Source organism: Mercenaria mercenaria, chromosome 6, assembly GCF_021730395.1.
Source record: "Mercenaria mercenaria strain notata chromosome 6, MADL_Memer_1, whole genome shotgun sequence".
Taxonomy (NCBI): Eukaryota; Metazoa; Mollusca; class Bivalvia; order Venerida; family Veneridae; genus Mercenaria; species Mercenaria mercenaria.
The window spans coordinates 24,187,583-24,203,831 of NC_069366.1; the positions used below are offsets into that span (position 1 = coordinate 24,187,583).

General features: G+C 35.3%; 1 protein-coding gene across 1 annotated transcript in view; it reads right to left on the bottom strand.

Annotated features, from left to right (window-relative positions):
* Positions 1-2,675: 2,675 nt before the first annotated feature.
* The window catches only part of LOC123549392 (transcription initiation factor TFIID subunit 4-like), a 44,585-nt gene continuing 31,011 nt past the window's right edge, over positions 2,676-16,249 (bottom strand). The window contains exons 7-14 of the mRNA XM_045337437.2: positions 15,113-15,336; positions 14,352-14,521; positions 12,830-12,960; positions 11,497-11,622; positions 10,820-10,876; positions 9,953-10,054; positions 9,532-9,582; positions 2,676-8,355 (exon numbers count right to left, since the gene is read on the bottom strand). Coding sequence (XP_045193372.2) covers positions 8,245-8,355; positions 9,532-9,582; positions 9,953-10,054; positions 10,820-10,876; positions 11,497-11,622; positions 12,830-12,960; positions 14,352-14,521; positions 15,113-15,336 — 972 coding nt within the window. The 3' untranslated portion in view covers positions 2,676-8,244. The remainder of the gene's footprint in view (positions 8,356-9,531; positions 9,583-9,952; positions 10,055-10,819; positions 10,877-11,496; positions 11,623-12,829; positions 12,961-14,351; positions 14,522-15,112; positions 15,337-16,249) is intronic.

The following is a 16,249-nucleotide window of genomic DNA, read 5'->3' on the forward strand; positions in this document are numbered from 1 at the left end:
TTTTCTTGTGTACTCGACTCTTCCTGAAGTATCGATCTATTAAAATGATACTTGCACTATGTCATAAACATGAAGTGGACAGGTGCATAACTAAGGACTACCTTGTCTGATTTGAGCTGTCTTACTCTACCCAGCATCAGTTTCCATTCTGTGTCCACGCCTTCACTTTTATTTATTGTTTAATGGATTCATTATGTCTCCCCCCACATATTGTATTTGCTCTGTCCGTCCATCACACTTCATTTCCGATCAGTAACTGAAGAACCATTTGACCTAGAACCTTCAAACTTCATAGGGTGGCAGGGTTTATGGAGTAGACAAACTCTATTGACTTTGGGTCACTCCATCTAATGTCAAGGTCACAGGGGCCTGAACATGGAAAAGCAATTTCGATCAATAACTGGAGAACCACTTGACCCAGAGTGTTGAAACTTCATTGGATGATTGGTCATGCAGTGTAGATGACCCCTATTGATTTTGGGGTCACTCTGTTAAAGGGCAAGGTCACAGGGGCCTGAACATGGAAAACCATTCCGATCAATAACTTGAGAACCACTTGACCCAGATTGTTGAAAACTCATATGATGATTTGACATGCAGAGTAGATGTAAACTATTGATTTTGGGGTCACTCCTTTGAAGGTCAAGGTTACAGGAGCCTGATCTTGGAAAACCATTTCCAGTAAGAAACTTGAGAACCACTTGACCCAGAATGTTGCAACTTCATGTGATTATTGGACATGCAGAGTAGATGACCCCTGTTGATTTTGGGGTCACTCTGTTACAGGGGCCTGAACATGGAAAACCATTTCCGATCAGTAACTGGAGAACCACGAGCCAGATTGTTGAAACATCTTAGGATGATTGGACATGCACAGTAGATGACCCCTATTGATTTTGGGGTATTTCTGTTAAAGGTCAAGGTCACAGAAGCCTGAACATGGAAATCCATTTCTGATCAATAACTTGAGAACCACTTGACCCAGAATGTTTAAACTTCATAGGTTGCTTGGTAATGCAGAGTAGATGACCTCTATTAATTTGGGGTCACTCTGTTAAAGGTCACTGGGGCCTGAACATGGAAAACCATTTCCATCAATAACTTGAGAACCACTTGATCCAGATTGTTGAAAATTCATATGATGATTGGACATGCAGAGTAGATGACCCCTATTGATTTTGGGGTCACACTATTGAAGGTCAAGGTCTCAGGGGCCTGAACATGGAAAACAATTTCCCGTCAGTAACTTGTGAACTTGACCCAGAATGTTGAAACTTCACAGGATGATTGATCATGCAGAGATGACCCCTATAGTTTTTGGGGTCACTTTGATAAAGGTCTAGGTCACAGGGGCCTTAACATGCAAAACCATTTCCGATCAATAACTTGAGAACCACTTGACCCAGAATGTTGAATCTTCATAAGATGATTGGACATGCATAGTAGATGACCCCTATTGATTTTGGGGTCACTCTTCTTAAGGTCAAGGTCACAGTGACCTGAACATGGAAAACCATTTCTGGTCAGTAGTAATGAGTGAGTGGTTAACAGACAGACTTTCAAGGAAAACGATATTTCTCTTCCTTTCAAGAGTGGAGGGATTATAAACTAAAACAAACTTAAGTAATCATTTAAAATTTTAATAGACAAATTACTTTTTTTCTATTTTGTATGAAATGTTGTATGTATTAATGTTACTGTACAATCTGTACATGCTATTCACAGCACTTAAACTATTTCATGAATGACAAAATGAAAACATGATGCAACAATACATCTGTAACACAGCAATGATATACATGTAATTTACACATAGTTGCCGCCTGAATATAAATTAAGTATAAAATCTGAAACAGCCATTTACTGGAGTGGAAATAAAAAACGCAGAGGAACAGGCAATGCAACAGATTTTGTAAAATACTTGTATTGGTACTTGCATGGCAAGTATAACAAAATCTGGTAATTCTTCAGGAGATCTGGTAATTACACTTCAATCTCAATAGAAATGCTTTTTTTGTTTTTCCTTGGGTTTGAAATCACACCCACACAATTACTTATCATATAGAGACCTTTCCGCTTTTTATGGTAGAGGAAGACCACAAGTGACCCTCTGGGCGTTACCTCGCCACGGGCAGGTGCCTGGGTAGAACCATCAACCTTCTGTTAGCCAGCTGGCTTCCTTACATAGAAAAAAATCCAACACCCCAACTGATGTTTTGAGCCCACATAAATCCAAGACAGAAACTGTAACTACTCAATGAAGCAGGCCCCTTAATAGAAATGGACAAAATACATGACAAAAAAGTCTTTAATATGAAGTTCAGCGGTCTAATGGTGTCATGTTTCCTTGAAGATTTTGTGATTGGTCAAGAAAGCTTGTTCAGTGTTCTGAAAACAGGGTGTTCCTGTTTAAAGAGGTATTATTCCCTTGTACGAAACACTGAACAGCACATTTAGATGACAGACTTTGTGTTTTCAGGGGTTTTGGTATGAAGGTTTTTTTCTGTTTATCCAGTACCAGCATATTCTGTGTGTCTGAGTGTACTGGAATGGATCTATTGAAAACTGGAATTTCTTTTCATTTCAACTGTAACAAAATAACCTGAATCAAGTCAATAGTAACAAAAATTGCAGAAGTGTTGAAACAATAAAACACTTGCCATTTTTTTTATTAAAAAATAAATCCAGAAGCTGTTGCATTTTTGAAAAAAAAAATACATATATAAAGGAGAAAATATTCAAGGTCTGGAGGCCTTGATAGATTACATTTAAATTGCATAATAATATACCCAAGAGCTGCCTAATGCCAGCATGCTCGATTATTTGAAACACTTCTACAAAATACTAGCTTACAAACGAAAGCTATACAAAAATTGTCCAAGGTGAAAAATGGGCAAAATTTTGTTAACTGTTCAGATTTCCAGAACCTGGCTCAGAACTATTCATTTTAACCCTTATCATGCTGGACACTATTGATTCTGCCTTTGCGACCAGTGTAGATCATGATCTGCACTGTTTGCCATTCAGTCAGTATCTTTTTGGTAAGCACCCCTTTTAACAGTTAATGTAGTCCAAATTGAAAGATGGACCAGTTCATTTTAGAAATTTGGCAGGGTAAGGGTTATAATCCCAAAGACATATGAAGAGTTTTTAAGTATACAGTACAATTGTTCCTGAGAAACCTGTTCACATGCGAAACTTTCACGAAGTATCTATGTTAATCAGTGGCATAATCTTGACAATTTGAGTCATGTAACTTGCCTAGCAGTAATCTTATGCGGAGTATGAAAGATCTGTTTTGCTCAATAGTTTTAGAGAAAGCTGCTCCAATGAAAAACTTTCACCCAAATTTTCAAATAAAAAGCAAGGGGCATAGTTCTGACAAAACAAGAGGGCCATTATAGCCCTATATCGCTCACCAGAGTTGATCTGGCCTTCTGACCTAGTTTTTGACCCAACATGACCTAGTTTCAAACTTGACCTATAAATCATCAAGACAAACATTCTGACCAAGTTTCATAAAGATTGGGTCACAAGTGTGGCCTTTAGAGTGTTAACAAGTTCTTCCTTTGATTTGACCAGGCGACCTAGTTTTCCATCCCACATGACCCAGATTCGAACTTGATCTATAGGTCATCAAGACAAACATTCATTCTGATCAATTCTCACGAGTTTCAAACTTAAACTGTGGACTCAAAGTGTTAACAAGATTTTCCTTTGATCTGGCCTACTGACCTAGTTTTTTTTAACCCACATGATCCAGTTTCAAACTTGACCTAGAGATCATCATTACAAACATTCTGACTAAGTTTCATAAAGATTTGATTACAACTGGCCTCTTAGAGTGTTAAAAAGCTTTTCCTTTGATTTGTCCGGGTGACCTAGTTTTTGACCCCACATGACCCGAATTCGAACTTGACCTAGAGGTCATCAGGACAAATATTCTGACTAATTCTCATGAGTTTCAAACTTAAACTGTGGACTCTAAGAGTGTTAATTTAACAAGGTTTTCCTTTGATAAGGCCTACTGACCTAGTTTTTGAAACCACATGACCCAGTTTCAAACTTGACCTAGAGATCATCAAGACAAACATTCTGACCAAATTTCATAAAGATTGGGTCACAAATGTGACCTCTAGAGTGTTAACAAGGCAAATGTTGACGGACAATGCACGCTGGACAATGACCGGTCACAATAGCTCACCTTGAGCACTTCGTGCTCTGGTGAGCTAATAAAAGCTAGAGCCCTGTAAGGTCATCTCACAATGCCAAAATCGTCTTAAATCTGTTTAGAAACCTACTTCCATGATTTTTTTTTTTTTTGACACCAACAAAAAGGTGTTGACAAAAACTCAATTAAAAAAGATTTAATAGTCAAGCTGAAAATGTAGTAGTACTGATTAAAATAACACACTCCAGCTCTAGTATATAGGTAAACAACAATATAACTTTCTATCATTAACTTTTAAAAGAGATAATTTCTATTACTCGTGACCTATGAATAAAAATAAGTTATTTCTTATGAACAATAGCTCACTGTGGGTATAAACTGTTTTATTTCCCTACCTACAACTTGCTGGAAAAAATAAAAATAACATGCCAAACATACTTAAGGCCATGAAAAAATAGTTGTGTTTACATTTACTGACAAATAAAAAAAAAAGAAGGAAAAAAAACAACAAAGGTAGGTAGGTAGTAGGGTAATTTGTTTTCCAGGTTTTACTTCATGAAGAAGTGTCATAAAAATGAGTTTTAACAAATCGTACCAAAATTATCTCGAAAACATACTTCCTATCACAGAAGAAAGGAGACAAAAACAAGTGGTCTGGTCAGTTAGGTAATGCTTAACAATGGTCTTTTTATTCCAGCCTAAAAAAGGAATGTGTTTAATAGCACAAGAGCCCAAAGTTCATTTTCTAAAATTCTAGGCCTTTGCATTATTATTTTTTGGAGGAACTGTCCGAAAGTTCCATGTTCAGTCTTTAGGAAGATGAACTTTAATATTTCTTTCCATCTACTGTTCAGGGTCAAAGGGTATTAAAATTTATTTCAGATACCAGTCTCTTGCTTCACTATACTATTGATTGATTTTTAGCTTAAATTTAAAATTGACCAATGACAATGGGCTTTGTTAGACTGGTCTCCAAGATCAAGTTTTATAAATTTAGGCAACTGTCCACTGGTATTTTTAATTTTCGAAAGAAAAACTATGCATTGTTTCCGTAAAGAAATGAGTACCTGGGTAAAACTACCACTACCACTGGCGGCACACTGATTTAAAGACTAAGTTATTTAAATTTACTTTCACAGATAGTAGACAAGAAAGCTCATTGTCATTACTGATTCACAGATACAATTATGCATTGAAATAAACCAGGATAAGTAAGTTTTCATCAATAGTATGAGAAGCAGTTAGAGATATTTATAGAAAACAAAACATATTACAAATGAATAGAAACAGATGATAAGTAACAAATGTTTCAAATTACAAACATGTGCCTAGGGTATAAATGCCCCTGGCATGTGATATAAAGAAACAGAAATGCAAGCCCTCTGAATAATTAAGCCGCGCCATGAGAAAACCAACATAGTGGCATTTGCGACCAGCATGGATCCAGACCAGCCTGCACAGTCTGGTCAGGATCCATGCTGTTCGCCAACGGTTTCTCTAATGGCAATAGGCTTTGAAAGCGAACATAATGGATCCTGACCAGACTGCGCAGACTGGTCTGGATCTATGCTGGACGCAAATGCACTATGTTAGTTTTCTCATGGTGCGGCTCAATTGGTTTTTCACACGACAGGATTCTTGTCATCAATATACCGTCTTATTACGTTGGTCATATAAAATTATTTGATATCTAACCATGTAAAGACTTAGTTCTTGGCCTAACACAACTTTCCAAACACACAAATGTAGAGGGGCAACACTGGTTGTCCTCACCATTATCATGGGAAGGTGGGGGCCTGCCTCTATGATGGCCAGTCTGAGACAAGATTTTTTATGTTATTCTGTATGCTGTGTCCTTGACCTTTGACCAAATGACCAGCTTTCCAAACAATAGTGGTTATATACTGACCTCTAACAATAATCCTACAAAGTCTGATTTTTGCAAGACCAAGCATTCTCTAGTTACTGATGGGAAACCAAATGGTCTTACTTGCCTACAGACAGACTGACCACCCAGACAATGAGCAAAAAAATGAACGGCACTGTGGCAATTATCAATTGCTTTCTGTGTTAAAGAGTACAGCTCAGCAGTTTACAAAGTTTCTGTTTCTGCCAGTAAGGTGACTGTGATCACTCTGATGTTCAGTAATTAACTTAAGTAGTTATCCTCCTTTACACCTTAAAAGAGGAAAAAAACACAAAAAAACAACATTTTATGCTGTCAACAGGCAACAACCAGTTCTAAATATGGATGGTTAAAAATGTAACTCTTTTCATGAATTGCTCTTTCTAAAGGTACGATAACAAACACATGGTAACAGATATACTTTGCAAACGTAATGATTTAGAAATGAACACATATATAATGACATTTTAACAGCAATGTTAAATGTATCTGCATATTTCTTTTTCTCTCCATTGAATGCTCAAAAATGCCTATGATATTGTAAAACAGTTGCCCTAGACTGTGAAACATCACAACTTTTGCATTGAGAATTATACCTGTGACATCACAACTGTTACCGTAGATTAGATAATAATCGTGACAATTTTCTTTTCACTCAAAATCATTGAATGAGCATTTATTACACAAATTCGAAACACTTGTGAAAATATATAGCAGCATCATATCCAAAAATTTAACCACTTACGCATTGCAGATTCTTAAGAATGCAAAATATGAGCCATGCCATGGGAAAACAAACAGTGGCTTTGCGACCAGCATGGATCCAGACCAGCTTGCGCATCCGCGCAGTCTGGTCAGGATCCATGCTGTTCACTTTCAAAGCCTACTGCTATTAGAGAAACCGTTAGCGAACAGCATGGATCCTGACCAGACTGCGCGGATGCGCAGGCTGGTCTGGATCCATGCTGGTCGCAAAGCCACTATGTTGGTTTTCCCATGGCACGGCTCAATTATGGCTGTCTTACCAAATCGTGAATTAAAAATGACACAAAAATTACCCAATCTACGCTAGTTAGATGTTTTTGTCAAATCAATTTAAACCAGAATTGTAATGAACCTGCATTTTCCAAAAACTACTTTTTAAGTAGATATATTAACATGATCACATTTCTTAACATCAAATACAAAGCCAACAATAACCTGCATTCATAATTTTCCATATACTTCTCTGTTAAAACACACATTGTTTTTAAATATAATAATTGCAAGCTCCAGGCTTTTGTTCTCTTATTTCTTAATTTGCATACTCTAAAAATCTCTTTATCAAATGTCTGTAGGTGCTCCACAGTGGAACAGATGCTAGTATCACAATACAGAAGGGAAGGCTTTCAACTTAACTTTCACGCTTCTTTCTTAAGAGCTCTCTTCAACTTGTTTGCGGTTGGTTATGTAATAAAAATCAAGGTACTAATCTGTAGAAATCAAACTCACTCCTGGTTGTAAACCTTGGATATCAAACTTTTGTATGGTAGCATTCCTTAGATATCGCAGTTAAACCTGGTCAAATGATAGTATTCCTTAAATACCAAATTCGCTCCTGGTCTAATGGTAGTATTCCTTACTCCTGCTAGTATTCCTATGACACCGACACTTCTATCATCATACTGTTTTATATCATTAATAGTAGTTTTCATTATATATTTCCCTTTCAACCAAAGTGTCTAAATCACAATTATATCAATTCCACTGTTCATCCGCCAAACCTTCCAGGATAACACCATCAGCTCCAGCTCCACCTTAACCATACAGGATATGTCGTCAGCTCCACCTTAACAATACAGGTAAGTTTAACATCTGCTTCAACTTAACCTTACATTTGCTTCACTTTAAGGATTTGTAATAAATTACCTCCTATCTCCTTTAATAATCTCTGCCTGCCTTCTGCGCTCATACCTACACTATCTATATATAATCATACACATGTCTATACTTCAGCTGCCTTTGTTTTTATAGATACATTGTATCTATGTACAAGAACGCACCTTCTCTCAATTTACCAGAACTGAGGGAAATTATACTGCTATCTTTATCACAGTAATCAACTTTTTCCTTGGTAATTCTTACCATCTCAATTTAAAGCACTTCAGACCTACTGCTGTTACAATTCTCATTTCAAGAACGTTCTGTACAGTGTATTTGATTTATTGAGAGTTTTATCTTGTTCCATTAAGAACATGAGGTCCCTGAGGTTGACTCTTTTTATTCTTGGTCGCAAAGCCTGAAAAATATGAAAAGTCAACATAACTAGTTTATTTGAAAGCTGCTTTTCAACTTCTTTCCTGTTAAATAAACAACAAATTTTTCCTAGACCCTAGCAAGTTGTATATCTGCAGTAACCTACAAATACCCCCATATTAAACAGAGGCAGAGGACTATTTCCTTTCAGTGTATTGTCTTTCAGAGCTCCACATAAGCTGCGTATTTGCATAAATAAATACATTGTGAAATTTGCCATAAAAACATTGAAAACCTGACATTTGCTATGGAACACCAGTGTCCTTGACCTCTGAGATCAAGACAGGACTCTTACATGCCAAATACTTTCTTGACAGTATCCCTTGAACAGTTAAAAAAAACTTAAGCTGATTCAACTGGTTTTTCAGGCAAAAGATTTACAAACACACAGATGGACAGTGCAATTACTAGGCACCTCCTTTTGAAGGTCATAAAAATGTGTAAATTTTGCATGTATACAAGCACTTTACCCCAATCACTGTGTATATAAAGAATCTGTCATTGGTCTTCGGTGAAGATCGGGAAATCCCAACCCGAGGGCACTCCACTCGAGTCTTAAATGAGGCTGTGTGCCGAGTTTAAGACTTGATCGGTGCGCCCGATGGTTTGGATTTCTGATCTTCACCGAACACCAATGATGGATTCTATTTCTCACTTAAAAAAATTACAACAGAAATAATGAAAACAAGCACGAAAATATGGAACTATTTAAAACGCGAGAAACTGACGTCCGTAAGCAGAAGTGATGTCATGACATTTCAGTGACGCACAATAACAAAGTTCCGCTTTAGTTTTATCGTTTGTAGCATAACGGTACATTCTCATCATAAAGTAATGAATTTTGAATCGAGAAATACACTTTAAGGAACAGAGAGAAAAGATAAAGGTACCCCTGTTTTAATTATTTTACATAAATAATATGTATATTCAGTGCACGAAGTAGTCCGTCACAGGAGTGTGGGATAACCCATATGAGACAAGATAAGCATTTCTAAAAATAGAGATTTTTCTGTCCGATAAGTGAGAAAAACATGACTTCAGCTTAAACCAAATTTTATCATCCTAATTACAATACACTCCTGGCTGCTAATTACAAACACATTATTCTATTACACTTAAAATCTAGAGGGCACAACTATAAGAAATATGTTTGACTTACAGTTCTAGGATTGGACGAGGATGAACCATTGGGTATGTTACTAGAACCACTCTGAAATACACAACACAGCATTATCATCAAAAATACAAATATTAAATTTAACTTACTAAAGCATATGGGTTGTATTTAAGGCAAAGTTGTTGTTTTTTAAAGATTTCACCAACAATAATGAAAGAACAGTTACTTCAAAGCAGTACTTTCTGTTTTATAATTAATCATTCTCAGCAGAAAGCTGAAGTTAAATTCCTGAAATCTTAGTCAACTGATGTCAAGAACTATCAACAAGGTTGCAAAAACTTATTATCTCTGCCTCTAAATTCCATAACATTTCATTAACAAATAGAGACCCTTTTTGTTAAATAATGTATGATGGATATATACCTAATCATAATACACGTATCGTACTGTTTATAATTCTTACCGAAGTTTCATCTAGTTTCCGCTTTTTTCGAGGCCCAATGGCAGCCAAAGCTGTAAGATTTGCCTCCCTTTGTCGGACCTCTTCCATCTCAGCTGCTTGTAACTGTGTGAAAAAAAACACAACAAATTATAATACACAGAGGGTCGAACACAGTTACATGAACAGCAAGTAATTTTTCAAGTCCAGTCAAAATTTATTCATAACATATATATTTTTTCATGCTGCTTAAGTCGAATTCAACATACCAACTGGTGACACTTCCATTGTGGAAGTAAATTGTGAAGCACTAAGGACAGCACTAGTGAATACACAGTATGAAGAAAATATGTTATAGTTTGCTTTATACTCTCAAAATGTAAATGTTATATTTTAAACATACACATACATGAGGCTATTGCAACCCATGTTTCACACCTACATGAAGAATAATTTTTAAGTAAAATTTTGAATTGTATAACATTCCCTTGGTATAACAGATACTGATTTTCCATTTCCAACTGTATTTATCTATTACCTGAAATCATTTAATTTCAGCAGTCTGAAGAGGAGACATGAATTTGCTGATTTCAACATGAATAAGAACCAACAAAAGTTTCTGACAATTTTAGTCTCAATTTTATTTTGTTTATGCCTAATTAAGACAAAAATAAGGAAGAAAATTGTTTTTTTTCCAATTTTTTTTTATTAAAGCAAAAAGATTGGATTACACAATTGTGTATTTATGTATAAAATATAACACTATTATCTACTTATTTTTTCATTAACATCTGGAAACTGGTAAATTATCTATAAAAGAGCTGCTTGTCAATCGTGAGTTTAATAACTCTGTTTCGATAATTCAGTCTGTAACTCTATTGAAATACTTACGTCTTTGGCCCTCTGTTTCAGTTTAAGATGCTCAGGATCTTCAAACTTTGAACGACTCTGAAAGCAAAAAAAACTATATTCTTCAAGTAGACAATCATTGCTAACATATAAGTATAGTTCACACAAATTTATTTCAGCCTGTAAGTGATATAAGCATCAAACTTGTATGAATTACTCGAGTCCTCCTCCTGTAATAATACTGGTGTAATATGTGCCCACTAGAAAATACTATACAAGTACTTTAAATTCTCTTCTCAGATGTAGGCCAGATATAGAGGTGAGAAGGTCTCTATATCTCACTCCAGCTCCATGACTGTATGCTCGTTTTGTTGGAGAATGACCACCTGCATACATAAATCAGAGGTAGATGATGAAATACTTCTGACATATATACACATGTATTGCATTTAGTAAAATCATTACAAAAACAGTAGCAGTGCACACTATAATTCTACTTAAGAGCTTATACCATGGTCATAATTTATTCTCATATTCTGACAAACATTTTCGGAATTAATTTCAACCGTCAGATAAAACAGGGGTCGAAACTACCTCACAACGGTAACTTTCAACACCTAAGTCATTCCTATTGTTTGTCTTGATGTTGTAACATTATTCATAAATTCAATATAAGATACTTATATTGACTTCAACATGAAGAGTGTCATGACGCGTACCTTTGCTGCCCGTCGCAGCATCTCCTTCTCCTGTTCATCATGCCGTTTACGTTCTAGAACATCAAGCTCTTCCAGGAACTTTAACTGAGCTCTTACATCTAGAGATGAATCAAACTTCTCGTTCATCTGTAATAAACGTGTCATTAACATCTAGCTTTTGAATTTTCAACACCAATCAAGGCATGAATTGCAGTTCTGCAGTTTTGATCCGGATATGAAGTAAGGTAATTCTGCATGTTAACATGAAAATTTTTCTAAAATGTAGAATTTCATTAAGCCACAATTGTTAAAAACATCCAAGATATACTGTCAGAATATTCAACTAATAATAATATAGGGTTGTGTGCTTGCTAGACAGATTTGAAAATTAAGCTTTCAAAATAGTCTACCGGAAAAATCACAATTTTAACGGCATTTTCACCTATAAAGATTTTTTTTTCTTAATGGAAGAGTTACACAAAAACTTTGCACAGTTTTCAATTTACATCTTTTCTTTCACTTGGTTAAAATGTGCATGTCCTTGTGCTTCTTTTTGAGACAATTTCACATGCTTAAAAAGATTAGCCCAAAATGCTGATTTAATTAATGACCTTATTTGGATTATTTTTTCATATTCAACATTTTTGTTCATAAAACTTAATTCCTTAAATACAGAAATGTTGCTACTTTTCTAAATTAACACTTAACATTGCCATTTATTATGATTTACGCTTCAATATGCCAAATTTTGGCTTAATTCCGTTTTTCAGACACATGAAGTTACCACATCACTTGCAGTTTTTCAAACAGTACCTTACACAAACACCATACAAATTAGACCAAAATGGAATTAACTCTAACCATGTATAATATCTTATACTTTGAGTTTTGTTTACTTCTTCAATCATATTGTTTCAACTAATACCGTGTTGCATACTGAAGTTATAAATCTCTAAACAATGAAATATTAATAAATGATTGCTATCGGAGAAACATTCAAATGTCATCAGGGCAATGTCTAACAAAATGTACATTATCCCAAGAGACCATGTGAAATAGATTTAACAAACATGGCCAATAGAGATTGGATCTCCCCATTACTAATTTTACTGTTTTAAAACACTATGTGACATCCTGATAAACCAAATTCATTGCTATCCACCAAAGCATGTATACATTTCTAGTCTTGCATTGGAAATTTGCATTTTTATTTTTGTGAATCAAATGTTCAAGGAAAACACTCAATCTACAACTGGGAATATGCCCTCTAAAGAAAGTGTCTGTGATATGGAATTGGTCCTTTTACTGGACATTATCATGTCTGTAAAGAAAAATAAGCTGCCTGTGTAGGTACCTTGTATATTTCTGTTCGCTGTTCAGCTATGGTGGATAATTTTTCTACAATATGCCGCAATCGTTCTTGAGTAGCATGAGATACCAGGTTCGCTACTTCAGTGGGCACTTCTGTAATACCATGTCTACGTGCTGTAATTCAAAATCAAAATATTCTACTGTTATCAACAAACTACAACAGGCACATCTACATACAGCTTTTAACCTTCATTTACAAACACTATCAATATCTTCTCTGAAGCTAAATTGTATTTCATGTTACATAATTACATTATAGTAATAATTTATCAACAGATGTTTCTAAAATTTTAACCCAAAATTCTACTAAAGTTAAACAAGAGCTGTCCGTAAGACAGCCAAGCTCGACTATACGAAATATTGTCACAGAAGCAGGAAATTATTACCCAAAATGTTAAATATCAAAAGAGTTTTAAGTTCGAAAGGGGACATAATTTGACCAAAATACATATCAGAGTTGTGGGACTTGATGTTATCAACTAGTTTTATAACCCTGAAGAAACATGTTAAGTTTCAATTCAATATCTGCATTAGTTTTGGGGATAGTAACTTGCATGTAAAACTTCAACCAGAATTTTCTAAGTCCAAAAGGGGGCATAATTTGCTCAAAATACATGTCAGAGTTATGGTACTTGACCCAGTGAGGTAGGTAATTGATCTAGAAAAAGAAAAAATAAGTTTCAAATCTATATGCCTTTTAGTAATAGCTGTATGTACTTGCACGCAAAACTTTAACCAGAATTTTCTAAGTCCAAAAGGGGGCATAATTTGGCCAAAATACATGTCAGAGTTATGGGACTTGACCCAGTGAGGTAGGTAATTGATCTAGAAAAAAAAAATAAGTTTCAAATCAATATGCCTGTTAGTAATAGCTGTATGTACTTGCATGCAAAACTTTAACCAGAATTTTCTAAGTCCAAAAGGGGGCATAATTTGGCCAAAATGAAGGTCAGAGTTATGGGACTTGGTGCTATCAACTAGTTTTACAACCCCGAAGACACATGTGAAGTTTCAATTCAATATCTGCATTAGTTTTGGAGATAGTAACTTGCATGTAAAACTTTAACCAGAATTTTCTAAGTCCAAAAGGGGGCATAATTTGCTCAAAATACATGTTAAAGTTATGGAACTTGACCCAGTGAGGTTGGTAATTGACCTAGAAAAAGAATAAATAAGTTTCAAAGCTATATGCCTTTAAATGATAGCTGTATGTACTTGCATGCAAAAACTTAACCAAGGTGTGACGCCGACGCCAGGGTGAGTAGAATAGCTAGACTATTCTTTGAATAGTCGAGCTAAAAATGGCATAATTTTGACAAAATAAAAGCTAGAGTAGTGTTTGCCCTGGATGTTGGACATATGTGTGAAGTTTGAAAGCATTAGACAAGTAGTTTAAGAGAAACCTGCTTATATGCAAAACTTGTGACACTGACACTGATAAAAGGGTAACAACAATAACCTTACTTTAATTGAGCTAACCAAATTTAACAGAATTACAAGATTACCTATTGCATGAATTCTACTTGTTAAAGGTCCCTGGGCGAGAAAAGCTTCATCTTTACAAGATCGTATTTGAGTTCCTATAAATTCAGCATTAGTAGCAAGGATGTTCCTGCTTTCTTCTGTAAGGTTTACCCCACCCATGGTAGCTACATCATTAATGTCATCATCATCTCTGTAAAACAAAATCACATTTCAGCATTTAAGCTTTTTTTCTCAATCTAGAGAAGCAGTCTAACATTTTTCAGAGGGCAACACCAGCAGGATTTCTCAAATTAAGGGGACTTTTTTTTATAGAATTTTGAAATTAGTCTTTCAGAACTGTCAAAAAGGTAAATGTTTGACAAAAACAGTTATACTTCTAGATTATCAAAATGTTAACCTAGGTAAATTATTGTCTTTCCAAATTATTATCTTTTTAGGTAAATTATTCTCCTTCTTTCTAATATCAAACTAGAATTAAAACAGTTGACACTTGGGGAAATCAGGGATTAACCTGCCTATTTTCATTTTATTTCGAGTTTCATTCAGACTGAAAATAAAACAATGGTGCTAGAATACTATTTAGACGATTCACATATTCACATCTTTGTCATAAAGCAGACTGGTGCCCTATCTTAGATTCACAGTCTGGTAAAAAAGCAGACTGGTGTGAAGCTTTTGATTCACTGTCTGTATCATTACTTCATCTGCCTAAAATCAGCAAGATCAATTATAATTTCTGTTAATTTTTTTCAAAATCTGCACAAATATCATTTTGACATACTTAAATGATTCCTTCACACGTTTTGTGTCTTTGTGGGAATGTGATGGTCCCGGACTTGAGCTTGGTGTGAGTCCAGCGACCCTAGAATGAAAGGCTTTCACTGTGCTTGGAATATTGCTTTGCATCATGTTCATCTGTTTGGTCATCGAAGGCTTCCCTGTTACCATGGTTACCTGAGCGACACTTGGCTTTGGATGAAACTGACCTCCAACCTTTGGTATAACCTGTAATGTATAAATAGATATCCAGTGAATAAATGTAATGTAGTTTTGGAAACAAAGAAACCTTGGGTATAAATCATAATCTTGAAATACTTATTTAAGAGCATCCTTTTTATCAAACAGACAGATGTGTGGAATACTGATGAAAAACAAAACATTTCACAGGTTTTGTGGCATTTTTCCAATATCTTTATGATTGGTTATGACATATATATCACATTTTAAATATTACATATTCATTTCTATTCCCTGTTAAGTTACACTGGTACTGGAAACGTCAATATTTTTCCACACACTGACGCTTGAATTTCATATCGGATGCGTGATGTAATTCAGTGTGTGCTGATGCACTATTTTTTCTATTTAGTTCAGTATTGTCAATCCTATTCAGGCTATTGAACATATTTATGATATTTACATAATATTTATATGCGTAGATGCGTATGTAATAAAAAGGTTATTATCTTTGCATCCGGAAATATGCACTCGTTCTTCAGCGGAAGAATATTGCACTCCTAAAGTCGCGCAATATTTCCACTGAAGAACTCGTGCATATTTCCCGATACAAAGCTAATAACCTATAAATATTTCATAAATTCCCTGAAGCAGACTATTCCATGTGTCATTATGGACTACTTTACGCTCTAATTATACGTCTTCTCATAATTCAAGACGTTTCACAACTTTAATGTGAGACCACATCCAAGCTGATCACCAGTTCCCTCGATTTTTTTATCCAGAAAGTCAAAAGAAACATCATCAGGAACAAAACAAGAACGCCTTACTTATTTGTCAGGTTTAATGTCGCACCAACACAATTATAGGACATATGGCGACTTTCCAGCTTTGATGGTGGAGGAAGACTCCAGATGCCCCTCTGTGCATTATCTCATCACAAGCGGGCACCTGGGTAGAA